Here is a 12,334-nt window from a genome sequence, read left to right as displayed (position 1 = left end):
CTCGACCTGCATACCTGATCCAGTTTAATCTCAACAGCCGCTCTCAGAAATGCTATTGTTACCCTCATTTTATAGATAAAGAAAGGAGCCTCAGAGACAGGAAAGAACAGGAGGGCAGAGAGTGGGCTGGGAGCAGGGAGTTCTCATACGAAATTCATGTGTTGAGCTGTTAACCAGCCTCTGCAAAAGGAACACAGAATGCAGATGGAGAGGCCGACATTGGAGGGGCAAGGCTAGGGGCAGAGGCCGAACTTGGAGGTGCAAGGCTGAGGGGAGAGGCCAACATTGGAGGTGCAAGGCTGAGGGGAGAGGCCAACATTGGAGGTGCAAGACTGTGGGGAGAGGCCAACATTGGAGGTGCAAGGCTGAGGGGAGAGGCCAACATTGGAGGTGCAAGGCTGTGGAGAGAGGCCAACATTGGAGGTGCAAGGCTGTGGAGAGAGGCCAACATTGGAGGTGCAAGACTGTGGGGACAGGCCAACATTGGAAGGGCAAGGCCAGGGAGAGAGGCCAACCTTGGAGGTACAAGGCTGAAGGGAGAGGCCGACATTGGAAGGGCAAGGCCAGGGAGAGAGGCCGACCTTGGAGGTGCAAGACTGTGGGGAGAGGCCAACATTGGAGGGGCAAGGCCAGGGAGAGAGGCCGACCTTGGAGGTGCAAGACTGTGGGGAGAGGCCAACATTGGAGGTGCAAGGCTGAGGGGAGAGGCCAACATTGGAGGTGCAAGGCTGTGGGGAGAGGCCAACATTGGAGGTGCAAGGCTGTGGGGAGAGGCCAACATTGGAGGTGCAAGGCTGTGGGGAGAGGCCAACATTGGAGGTGCAAGGCTGTGGGGAGAGGCCAACATTGGAGGTGCAAGACTGTGGGGAGAGGCCAACATTGGAGGTGCAAGACTGTGGGGAGAGGCCAACATTGGAAGGGCAAGGCCAGGGAGAGAGGCCGACCTTGGAGGTACAAGGCTGAAGGGAGAGGCCAACATTGGAGGTGCAAGGCTGTGGGGAGAGAGGCCGACATTGGAAGGGCAAGGCCAGGTGTTCCCCTGGCCCTCCCCTGGAGGGGCAAGGCAGGATGGGGAGAAGTAGGGAGGGTGAAGGCGGGCTTGCAGGGTCACCACCTTCAAACCTGTCTCAGCACCAAGGGAGGGTGGCAGCATCCCCTGGCCCCGACAGAGCTGGCAGCAGGGGAGACTGTGGCTCAGAGTCCTCCAGGTGTGCCCTGCCAGCCCCCTCTCTTCCAGGGCTCCCCCAGCCTTTGCCAGCTAAGGCTGCCAACTGATGAAACGAAAGATGAGTGGTCCTCCTTAATGGGGAAGCATCAGCGCTATCAAGTGTTAAAGAGAGGTTAGCACCTAATCGAGGCTGGGTAATGAGAAGAATTGAAAGAGTTTTGGAAAGGGGAGAGAATCCCGGGCAACCGTCCAAAGTATTTTGCAGTGTCGGGAAAAATTCCATTTGCAGAGAAGCCTTTGTTATCAGCCCCAAGCAGATTTGTAGTTCTCTCCATCCCAGCCACCCAGAGCTCTGGGCAGTGGGTGTCTTTTCCCCAGGTGTTCTGGGTCCACCTGGGGTGAGAAGATAGGGAGGGGCTCCTATCGGGGCCAGACCCTCCTCTTCCCGCCCTGCTTCAGGCCCCTGCGGGCCGGGAAGCTGATGGATGATGGTGAGGCCTTAGGGTCCCAAAATGAAAATCTGGGGGCCCAATTCAAGAACAGAATGAAGCCAGCCGTGGTGCCTCACGCCTGTAATGCCAGCGCTCTGAGATGCCAAGGCTGGTGGATCACTGGAGGCCAGGAGGGGTGACATAGCAAGACCCTGTCTCTACAAAAAAATAATTAATTAGCCAGGCATGGTGGCATATGCCTGTAGTCCCAGCTCCTTGGAAAGCCAAGAGAGGAGGATGGCTTGAGCCCAGAAATTCAAAACCAGCCTGGACAGCATAGTGAGACCCCGTCTCTATAAAAAAAAAAGTTTTTTTAATTATCCAGACATGGTGGTGCACACCTGTAGTCCCAGCTACTCCAGAGGCTGAGGCAGGAGGATCACTTGAGCCCAGGAGGTTGAAGCTGCAGTGAGCTATGATTACACCATCACACTGCAGCCTGGGCAACAGAGCAAGACCCTCTCTCAAAAAAAAAAAAAATCTTAAAAACCAGATACCTGATAAGGCTTCCCACTAAGAGGAAGCTCCTGGAGGCTGGAGAACGTCTGTGTTGGAGACATTCAATGCAGGACTCAGCCATCTGCACCAGGGAATCTCAGAGACCCATCTCCTGGGAGGCTGCCCGGGAAGAGTAGGGAAGGAGGGCTCCAAGCCTGCCCCCAGTGCCGGGACCAGCCCAGCAGGTCCCAGGGCTGTCTCCAGAGCTCCCCACCACCCCTGGTACTGATGGGCCCTCGTCCCTCTGCAGATGACAGTCACGAACGCTACTCCTTCGGACCCTCCTCCGTTCACTCCTCCTCCTCCTCCCACCAATCCGAGGGCCTGGATGCCTACGACCTGGAGCAGGTCAACCTCATGTTCAGGAAGTTCTCTCTGGAAAGGTACCCCAGTGAAGGGGAAGCCAGGGTTGAGGGTGGGGATGGGATAAAGACCCCTTGCCCCCTCGCTCTCTTACAAAGGGGACCATTCATGTGGGCCTTGTTCTCCTAGAGCCAGAACCAGAATTGTAGCATTCCCGAGTCAGAAATCACTTCCTGGCTGGGCGCATTGCTCGCACCTATAATCCCAGGACTTTGGGAGGCCAAGGCGGGAGGATTGCTTGAGCCCAGGAGCTCCAGACCAGCCTGGGCAACACGCAAGACCCCATCTCTACAGAATAATTTAAACATTAGCCAGGCATGGTGGCACACACCTGTAGTCTCAGCTACTCAGGAGGCTGAGGCAGGAGGATCACTTGAGCCCAGGAGGTTGAGCCTGCGGTGAGCTATGATTGCACCACTGCACTCCAGCCTGGGTGACGGAGCAAGACCCTGTCTCAAAAAAAAGAAATCATTTCCTCTGACCTCCCAAGTGTCCAGGTGCAGAAACCAAGGCCCACAGAGGAAGGGGCTTGCCCAAGGCCATGCAGCATGGCAGAGGCAAAGAAGTGGGACCCAGATACCCAGCAGTCCCCATCCATGACACACTGGAGCCCGGTGGGCCGCGCTCAAGGGGACCCTCCTAACATGGCCCTTGCCAGTCCCAGCACGGCCGCTGCGGCCACAGAGGGTGCCTCAGCTCCTCTCTTCATCTGCATTTCTCGCAGCGGGAGCCACTTGTGAGCTCTCACTTCCCTTAGCTATTAAGGGCCTTCTCAGAGCCGGGACACCCAGGCACCTGATGACCACAGGAGGCCATGCCACCGGGGTCCTGGCGCCCACCACCAACCCCCGGTGTGTCCCAGTAGGGCTTTTCTCTTTTCAGCCCAGCTGCCTAACTGACATTCTGTTTCCTGCCGCAGACCCTTCCGGCCTTCGGTCACCTCTGTGGGGCATGTGCGGGGCCCAGGGCCCTCGGTGCAGCACACGACGCTGAATGGCGACAGCCTCACCTCCCAGCTCACCCTGCTGGGGGGCAACGCGCGAGGGAGCTTCGTGCACTCGGTCAAGCCTGGCTCTCTGGCCGAGAAAGCCGGCCTCCGTGAGGGCCACCAGCTGCTGCTGGTGAGGGGCTGGCGGCAAGGGAGGTGGCTGCAACTGTAGTGTCAGTGGTGACATTTAGGAGCCCTTAAGCCTTGCATTCAGCCACGGATCCCCGGGCAGGAGGAGGGAGCTGGAAGGTGGTCAGACCATCGGCATTGTGGGGCCCTTCTCTCCCCAGCTCCCCGCCCATGCTTCTGCATCCTGCAAGCTCCCAGGGTGCAGGCAGGAGGCAGGTGCACCCCCCTGAGCAAGATGCTTTTTCCCCCTGTTGGCACTGAGCTAGTCTTTGTTCAGGGAGAGATGGTTTTTTCCCAATGTACAGAGAGCGGTCTCGCTCCTGCAGCTCTGCTGCCTGTGGGGCCAGGAGACAAACTCTGTCTCTGCTCTCCAGCTAGAAGGCTGCATCCGAGGCGAGAGGCAGAGTGTCCCGTTGGACACATGCACCAAAGAGGAAGCCCACTGGACCATCCAGAGGTGCAGCGGCCCCGTCACGCTGCACTACAAGGTCAACCACGAAGGTGAGACCTCCCTCCACCGTCCGGAGCAACCCTTGGCCAGGGAGGCGAGTCTCTGACCTGGACAAGTGACCTCGCCGCCTAGAGCCTCTGCTTGCTCATCTGTTCAGTGGAAGGCATGGGCACTTCCTGGCAGCATCACGAGGTGCAGGGGCAGGTCTGGGAGAGCACACAGTGATGGCGACAGCCGTGAGCGGGGCTTTGCTGTCTCACGCTGGCTCTTTGGCCACGTCAGCACGCACCTGCCCAGGTGTCTCGGGCTGCCCGCCGGGTCACAGTGGACACGGCATCCCCAGCCTCAGGCACACCTGTTGGAGCCCCGGCTGGCCTAGCTCAGCCCTCTCTCCGTGGCAAATGGAAGTTGCTTCCTCTCTCAGGCTTCCCGTCCCTGATGTCCATAGGCAGCAGCTCTAGGGTCAGTCTGCCCACGGACTGGGCGTGGAGAAACAGAGGTTCCCTGTCAGGTCCTGCTGGGGGATTCCTGGCTTTGTTCAGCGTATCTCAGAAGCCTGCTCACCCACCAGGCCGGGGGCCATAGCAATGGCTACCTGAGCTCTCTGCCTCCTATGAGAACAGAACCTACAAAGAGGACCCTGTTGGAGTGAACTTTCTTTCCCTGGAATTCCAGACTGCAGGGCTGTGCTGCTGCACAACCCTGGGGGGCGCTGCTCACACATATTCTGTGGCACTGCTGGCCAGGGGGCCCAGAGATTTCTCTCCCCTGGACCAAGACCACTGAACCACATCCTGGGCCCCAGGATTCTTGCTCTGTGATCCCCCCAGCTCCGGGGCAGGCGGGCCTCACCCTCCCTTTTCACGGGGCCCCCAGCATCCTTTGAATGGGATCTCCTCCTTCTCGGCCAAGACTCCTGGGCTGTGAGCTCTGAGCTTTGTTTTCTGCTCTGAACAAGTCTGAGTTCTTGTTCTCACCTCTGGGTTTTTCTACATGATTATCTCTGCAGCTGGATCTTATTTTTAACCGCCAGGGCTCATGAATGTTTCAGCAGAGAATAAATAGCCAGTTTCTCTCTATCCACTCTCCAGAGCCGCCTGCTTGAGCTCCTTCCCGGCAGTGCCCTGCCCGTGCAAAGACAATAATGATGCTCTGTCCCTACATGCAGGACAGGCTTCTCTCCGATTGTGCACCCTGATCTTCCAGCCCAGCAGAAAATCTGTGGGCCTGCAGAATATGATGTGAGCAGCACCCCCCAAGCCTGGAGTTGTGCAGCAGCACAGCCCTGCAAGTCTGGAATTCCAGGGAAAGAAAGTTCATTCCGGCAGGGTCCTGTGTGCAGGTTCCGTTTTCATAGGAGGCAGAGAACTCAGATAGCGATCACAGTGGTCCCTGGCCAGGTGGATGGGCAGGATTCTGAGATGTGCTGGACAAGGCCAGGATTCCCCGGACGGACCTGACAGGGAACCCCTGTTTCTCCATGCACAGTGGTGGGAACATTCATCAGATAATCCAGCTGGCTGGCACGGCCCTGGAATGTGGGCGTGGACATTCGACAAGCTACTCTGGTTATTAGAACCATTTTAGCTTCCGCAGTATTATACAGTCCTCAGCATGTGGGGCTGATGTGGGGGTTTATATTATGGTTTGATATCATAGCAGAGCTTGCTGCATTTGTTGTGTTCATAGTTTATGCACTGCTCCCTCACAAAGTATTTGCAAAACTTTACTTGGGAGGTTGATGACATTTAAATAAGGTTAGAACGACGTGCCATGGTCTCTTTGGGAAACCATTTGGCAGTATCTTCTAAAGATAGATAGATAGATAGAAGATAGATAGATAGATAGATAGATAGATAGATAGATAGATAGATAGATAGATAGAAGATAGATAGATAGAAGTAGAAGATAGATAGATAGAAGATAGATAAGTAGAAGATAGATAGATAGATAGAAGATAGATAGATAGATAGATGATAGATAATGGATACATAGATGGATGATGGATGGATAAGTAGATGATTAGATGGATAGATAGATAGATAGATAGATAGATAGATAGATAGATGATAGATAATGGATACGTAGATGGATGATGGATGGATAAGTAGATGATTAGATGGATAGATAGATAGATAGATAGATAGATAGATAGATAGATAGATAGATGATAGATAATGGATACGTAGATGGATAATGGATGGATAAGTAGATAGATAGATAGATAGATAGATAGATAGATAGATAGATAGATAGATAGATATTCTATGACCAAGTAATTCCGCTTCTGTGTATGTACCCAAGAGAAATGGGCACACATATCCATAGACAGACAAATAATAGGTAGAAAGATAATAGATAGATGAATAGATAGATATTCTATAACCAAGTAATCCCACTTCTGTATATATACCCAAAAGAAATGAGCACGTATATCCACAGACAGCAGTGTGTATGAATAACTCATAGCAGAGTTGTTCACAATAGCCCAAAACTGCAAACAATGCAAATTGCACATGGGAGAATGGATATATCCGCGTACCATGGAGTGCTATACACCAGTGAAAAAGAGCGCCCTCCAGCTACATTGCAGCATCACAGACAAATCTCACAGGTGTAATGTTGAACAGTGGAAGCTGGAAGTGAAGAGAACATATACTGTTTGGTTCCACTTACATGAAATGAGATTCAGCTTATTTATAGCAACGTCGGTTAGGAAGATGCTTCTCCTTAGGAAAGGTACTGACAGAGAGGGTTCTGGTTGTTGCTGCCCACACATATACATTTGTGGAAATTCATTGAACTGAGTACTTAAGAATTTATGCAGTTTACTGTATGCGAGTTGTCAAACAATGAAAAAAATAAAAAACAAACAAGTGCTGTATAATGGTGGGGAAATATGAAGAGTGTAGCGGGAATGCTAGTAAAGGTGATCATTGCAACTTGACAAAAATTTTAGCTCTGAGCTTCCTGGCAGCCAAGACAAAAAGGGAAACTGGTAAACAACATGGCTACCTTCACTGGGGAGGTAGAACTTTCCCCTGGCTGTGAGCTCTAAGAGCAGCATATTGCACAGGCACGTTGGTGGTGAGGAAAGCTGCTGTAGGAGCAGCTCTGATGGTCGGGGGACCCCATACCGATAGACAGCTGGAGCATCTTTCCCTCCGCAGGGTACCGGAAGCTGGTGAAGGACATGGAGGACGGCCTGATCACATCGGGGGACTCGTTCTACATCCGGCTGAACCTGAACATCTCCAGCCAGCTGGACGCCTGCACCATGTCCCTGAAGTGTGACGATGTTGTGCACGTCCGTGACACCATGTACCAGGACAGGCACGAGTGGCTGTGCGCGCGGGTCGACCCTTTCACAGACCATGACCTGGATATGGGCACCATACCCAGCTACAGCCGGTGAGGCCAGAATCAGGGCGGGGCCTCTGTTTCCCTGAGTCTATGGAGGACCAGGCAGGGGGCTGCGGATGCCACAAACATCAGCAGAGGGGCTTATAGAGAAGCCCAGGCCAAAGAAGGCCACTGCTTTCTCTGTTTCACAGTGAGGTCCCCCAGGCCCTCCTCCTCCAGGAAGCCCTTCCTGCCTCCTCAGAGATGTTTCTCTCAACCTTCACTAGAATCCTGTAGAATCCTTTTCCATCTGGTAGTTACTAGACCACTCAATTCTATGCTGTCTTGCTGGGTTCACTAGTCATTTCTTTTCCATAGACCTCATCCCGACAACGACGTTGTCATTATAACAGCACTAGCCCCCAAGGACTGAGCACAGGTAGTGTGTCGGGCACACAGCAGGCATCTCGAAGCATCTGTAAGACTGTAACACTACACATCCATACCACAGCATCTATGAGACCATAACACCACACCTCAGGCCAGTCCTCGAAGGCAAGCATCATCACAGCAGATTTACACAGGAGGAGACCGTGGCTCAGAGGGGTTCAGCCACTTTGCTGCAGCCCCACAGCAAGCCACTGCTGGAGGTGGGATCCAAACACAGATACAAGGAGCCACATCTTCTCCCCGGGTGCCCCCTGGGCTCAGAGCGCACACCAGCCACAGGGCCATCCCTACGCAGAGTCGGACACGCACCCCACCCATGCCAGTGCGGTGCTGCGGCCCCGCTGGCTTCCCGGTGCTTGGCCCTTGAATTTCAGCCCCTGAGGCTCCTCTCTTCGCTCCCCAGAGCCCAGCAGCTCCTCCTGGTGAAACTGCAGCGCCTGATGCACCGAGGCAGCCGGGAGGAGGTAGACGGCACCCACCACACCCTGCGGGCACTCCGGGTAGGTCTGCCAAGCACCCTGTGGGGGAAGCAGGGGCAGGGATCTCGCCAGCTTCAAACCTAACTCCTGGGTCTTTTTTAGAGGCAGTAACAAATGCAATCCATCCATATTGGGATGATGAATTCTAGGGAACTTGGTTCCTTGGTTCCTTGGTTCCTTAGTTCCTTAGGAATGAGACGCTCCCTATAGAATGAACCCCATCCTCTCATGCCCTCCCACAGGTCCTGACTTTCCAGGACAAGGGGTTGGTGTCTGGCCGGGCACAGTGGCTCACGCCTGTAATCCCAGCACTTTGGGAGACCAAGGTGGGCAGATCACTTGAGGTCAGGAGTTCAAGACCAGCCTGGCCAACATGGTGAAACCTTGTCTCTACTAAAAACACAAAAATTAGCCAGGCATGATGGTGGGCGCTTGTAATCTCAGCTACTCAGGAGGCTGAGACAGAAGAATCACTTGAACCTGGGAGGCAGAGGTTGCAGTGAGCCAAGATCGTGCCACTGCACTCCAGCCTGGGCGGCAGAGCAAGACCCTGTCTCAAAACAAAAACAAGGCTGGGCGCAGTGGCTCACGCCTGTCATCCCAGCACCTTGGGAGGCAGAGGCGGGAGGATCATGAGGTCAAGAGATCGAGACCATCCTGGCCAACATGGTGAAACCCCATCTCTACTAAAAATACAAAAATTAGCTGGGTATGGTGGTGCGCCTGTAATCCCAGCTTCTCGGGAGGCTAAGGAAGGAGAATCGCTTGAACCTGGGAGGTGGAGGTTGCAGTGAGCAGAGGTCATGCCACTGAACTCCAGCCTGGTGACAGAGCGAGACTCTGTCTCAAAAAAAAGAAGATGAGCCTAGGTTTCTGGCTCCAGCTGGACTGCAGGCCTTTGCTCTACCATCCCTGGTCTCTGTTGAAGCAAATCACCTCTCTCTCAAGTCTCCAGGACTCCTCTCCCCTACCCCGCCTGCCCCTGCCTGCCCCCGTCCCTTGCCTGCAGCCTTTTGATTTCCCTAAGAAAGCGTTAGCACGGAGAGGGCTTGAGGACAGGTCTCTAGTTCTCACCAGCATCATTGTGTTCTCGCCTCCTGCCAAGCCCAGCAGGGCCTGACTGATTAATAAATTCATTTCAGAACACCCTGCAGCCGGAAGAAGTGCTTTCAACAAGCGACCCCAGGGTCAGCCCCCGTCTCTCGCGAGCAAGCTTCCTTTTTGGCCAGCTCCTTCAGGTAAGGCTCTCCAGAGCACCTACCGACTTTTCAATCATATTCTGCTGTGTCCCTGCCCTCTCCCCACTGAGAAGAGACACCCGAATCAAAATAACCATGCTTTGTGTTTGTACACCACTTGCAACTCTTCACAGTGCCTCACATCTCCTGTCCCGTTTTATCCTCTCAGTGACAGGTGGGTAGACAGTCTCTGTGCCTGCGGGAAGCAAATCCCACTTTCATAAAAGATTGAGGAAACTTATGGTGAAAAGAAACTGAAGTTAGCCGTTCAGATACTAATAGAAAGATCAGAAGCAGTGTATCAGGAGATGAAAACAAACATCCTAAATATCTAGGCCAGATCAGGTCCTCATTAATTGAGCATTCAACTTATCTGAGCATCCTGGCAGCCAAGGAAAAAAGGGAACCCAGCAGAGTCTTTCAATCTTATCTGTCTTGGGAAACATTTTAGCAATCAAGACCAGAAAGGACTTTTCCCTTCTACTTAATTCTAAAAGGGATTTTTTTTTTTTTTTTTTTTTTTTTGGCGTGGATCATTATACAAAGAACATTGACTAACATCATGTGTGGTATCTTCAGAAATGGTTTCTCATAAATGCAGAAACAATCTTTGGGATCGTTTCTTGTATCGCCCGTGGACAAAAGCCAAGGGGGTAATATGAAAATGTGACCCCATGAGCGTGTTCCTGTGTGGCTGCCTCACTCATTAGGCCCCAACAGAGACAGTGTTATGTTCCGCTGCTCCATCTCAACCTTGGAACAGGGAAACCCAGGGAAATTGTGAGCAGTGTGACCCTAAAATCCAGGTAGACACAAACAAGTGGCGGAGAGACACCCAGGTGGAAAGGAACCCTGGCAAAGTCTGAGGGGTTCACGGAGGCAGAACCATTTGAGATGATGCATTTTTACACCCGCATGACATGCAAGAGTGGAACCTTGGGGCCAGGCGCAGTGGCTCATGCCTGTAATCCCAACACTTTGGGAGGCTGAGGCGGGTGGATAACTTGAGGTCAGGAGTTCAAGACCAGCCTGGCCAACATGGTGAAACCCTGTCTCTACTAAAAATACAAAAAGTAGCTAGGTGCAGTGACAGATGCCTGTCATCCCAGCTACTCAGGAGGCTGAAACAGGAGAATCACTTGAACCCGGGAGGCAGAGGTTGCAGTGAGCCGAGATCGCACCACTGCACTCCAGCCTGGGTGACAGTGCGACACTCCATCTCAAAAAAAAAAAAGTGAAACCTTGGGAGTCTCATCCAGAGCCCTGTAGCCAGTTAACAGAGAGCTGGCTGACACCCCAGATGCCATGCGTTTTCCTTCCTGCAGAAGGAAGAGTGTGGAGAGACTCAAAGTAGCCCATAGAATATGGTGTGAACCTGCTTCTGGGCCCATTGCCAGGGCATCCGTTTCTGCCCTCCAGGACTCAACTCTGTGAATTGTAGAAAAAAGTGGGCGCCCCCATTAAACTTAGGGATACCGAAGCAGAAAGGCATGGTGAGCACAGTGTCAGAGGGAGGTGGCATTGTCCAGCACATGCCCAGCAGGGGGACAGTCCCTGCTCACAGGGGTTTCCAGCCAGGGGTCTTCACGGCTGGGGCGGCTCAGGTCCCACAGTGCCTGCAGAGGTGCACCTGAGGTTCCCACGGGGATGCAGATGAGCTTGACCCAAGACTCATCTGGCTGCGGAAGACAGCGTGGGCACCGATTCACTCATTTACCTACTGAGAACATCTCTCCAGTGGCTAAAGGGCTCGAGCCACCTGCTGGGAGTCTCCTGCTTTTATAGGGGAAATGACTGGCCCAGGAACCCCCAGGGGCAGAGCAGGGATTTGAACAAGGTCTGGCTTTGCTGGGTTGAGGGCAGCACCCTGTCTGTTTAGAAGTGGAAGCAAAACAGTCCTCCCCCGACCCTCCCTCTTCTCCTCCAGTTCGTCAGCAGGTCCGAGAACAAGTATAAGCGGATGAATAGCAACGAGCGGGTCCGCATCATCTCGGGGAGCCCACTAGGGAGCCTGGCCCGGTCCTCGCTGGACGCCACCAAGCTCTTGACTGAGAAGCAGGAAGGTACATGGGGACCGCCTGGCCCCTCCCACCGCTCCCAGCCACAGTCACACATGCCTCACCCTCACCTGGGGGAACATCGGTCCTTGTGAGGAGGCCTGGAAGTCCTCAAAAGGGAGAGGAGGGTGGACACAGGTGGCTCACGCCTGCAATCCCAATGCTTTGGGAGGCCAAGGCTGGAGGATCGCTTGAGGCCAGGAGTTCAAGACCAGCCTGGGCAACATAGTAAGACCCCCATCTCTACAAAAAAAATATAACTATGGCCGGGCACAGTGGCTCACGCCTGTAATCCCAGCACTTTGGGAGGCCGAGGTGGGCAGATCACAAGGTCGGGAGATCGAGACCATCCTGTGAATGGTGAAACCCCGTCTCAACTAAAAATACAAAAAATTAGCCGGGCGTGGTGGCAGGCGCCTGTAGTCCCAGCTACTCTGGAGGCTGAGGCGGGAGAATGGCGTGAACCTGGGAGGTGGAGCTTGCAGTGAGCTGAGATAGCGCCACTGCACTCCAGCCTGGGTGACAGAGTGAGACTCCATCTCAGAAAAAAAAAAAAAAAATACATATATATATATATATATATATAACTATAAAATATATAAAAACATTAAAAATAAAAACATAAAGCATTAAAAATAAATCTTAAAATATGTAAATAGCTAGGCGTGGTGTCACGTGCC

The 12,334-nt window shown here is 53.3% G+C and overlaps 1 protein-coding gene across 5 annotated transcripts in view; it reads left to right on the top strand.

Annotated features, from left to right (window-relative positions):
- Positions 1-12,334, top strand: part of CARD11 (caspase recruitment domain family member 11) — a 139,571-nt gene that overhangs the window by 118,622 nt on the left and 8,615 nt on the right. For all 5 annotated transcript variants that reach the window (XM_019031766.4, XM_055346819.2, XM_055346820.2 and 2 more), the window contains 7 exons: positions 2,408-2,540; positions 3,440-3,641; positions 4,012-4,138; positions 7,259-7,499; positions 8,284-8,380; positions 9,502-9,597; positions 11,525-11,660. In XM_019031766.4, the coding sequence (XP_018887311.1) occupies positions 2,408-2,540; positions 3,440-3,641; positions 4,012-4,138; positions 7,259-7,499; positions 8,284-8,380; positions 9,502-9,597; positions 11,525-11,660 (1,032 nt within the window). The remainder of the gene's footprint in view (positions 1-2,407; positions 2,541-3,439; positions 3,642-4,011; positions 4,139-7,258; positions 7,500-8,283; positions 8,381-9,501; positions 9,598-11,524; positions 11,661-12,334) is intronic.

Source organism: Gorilla gorilla, chromosome 6 (assembly GCF_029281585.2).
Source record: "Gorilla gorilla gorilla isolate KB3781 chromosome 6, NHGRI_mGorGor1-v2.1_pri, whole genome shotgun sequence".
Classification (NCBI taxonomy): domain Eukaryota; kingdom Metazoa; phylum Chordata; class Mammalia; order Primates; family Hominidae; genus Gorilla; species Gorilla gorilla.
This window is presented reverse-complemented; position numbering and strand designations above follow the sequence as displayed.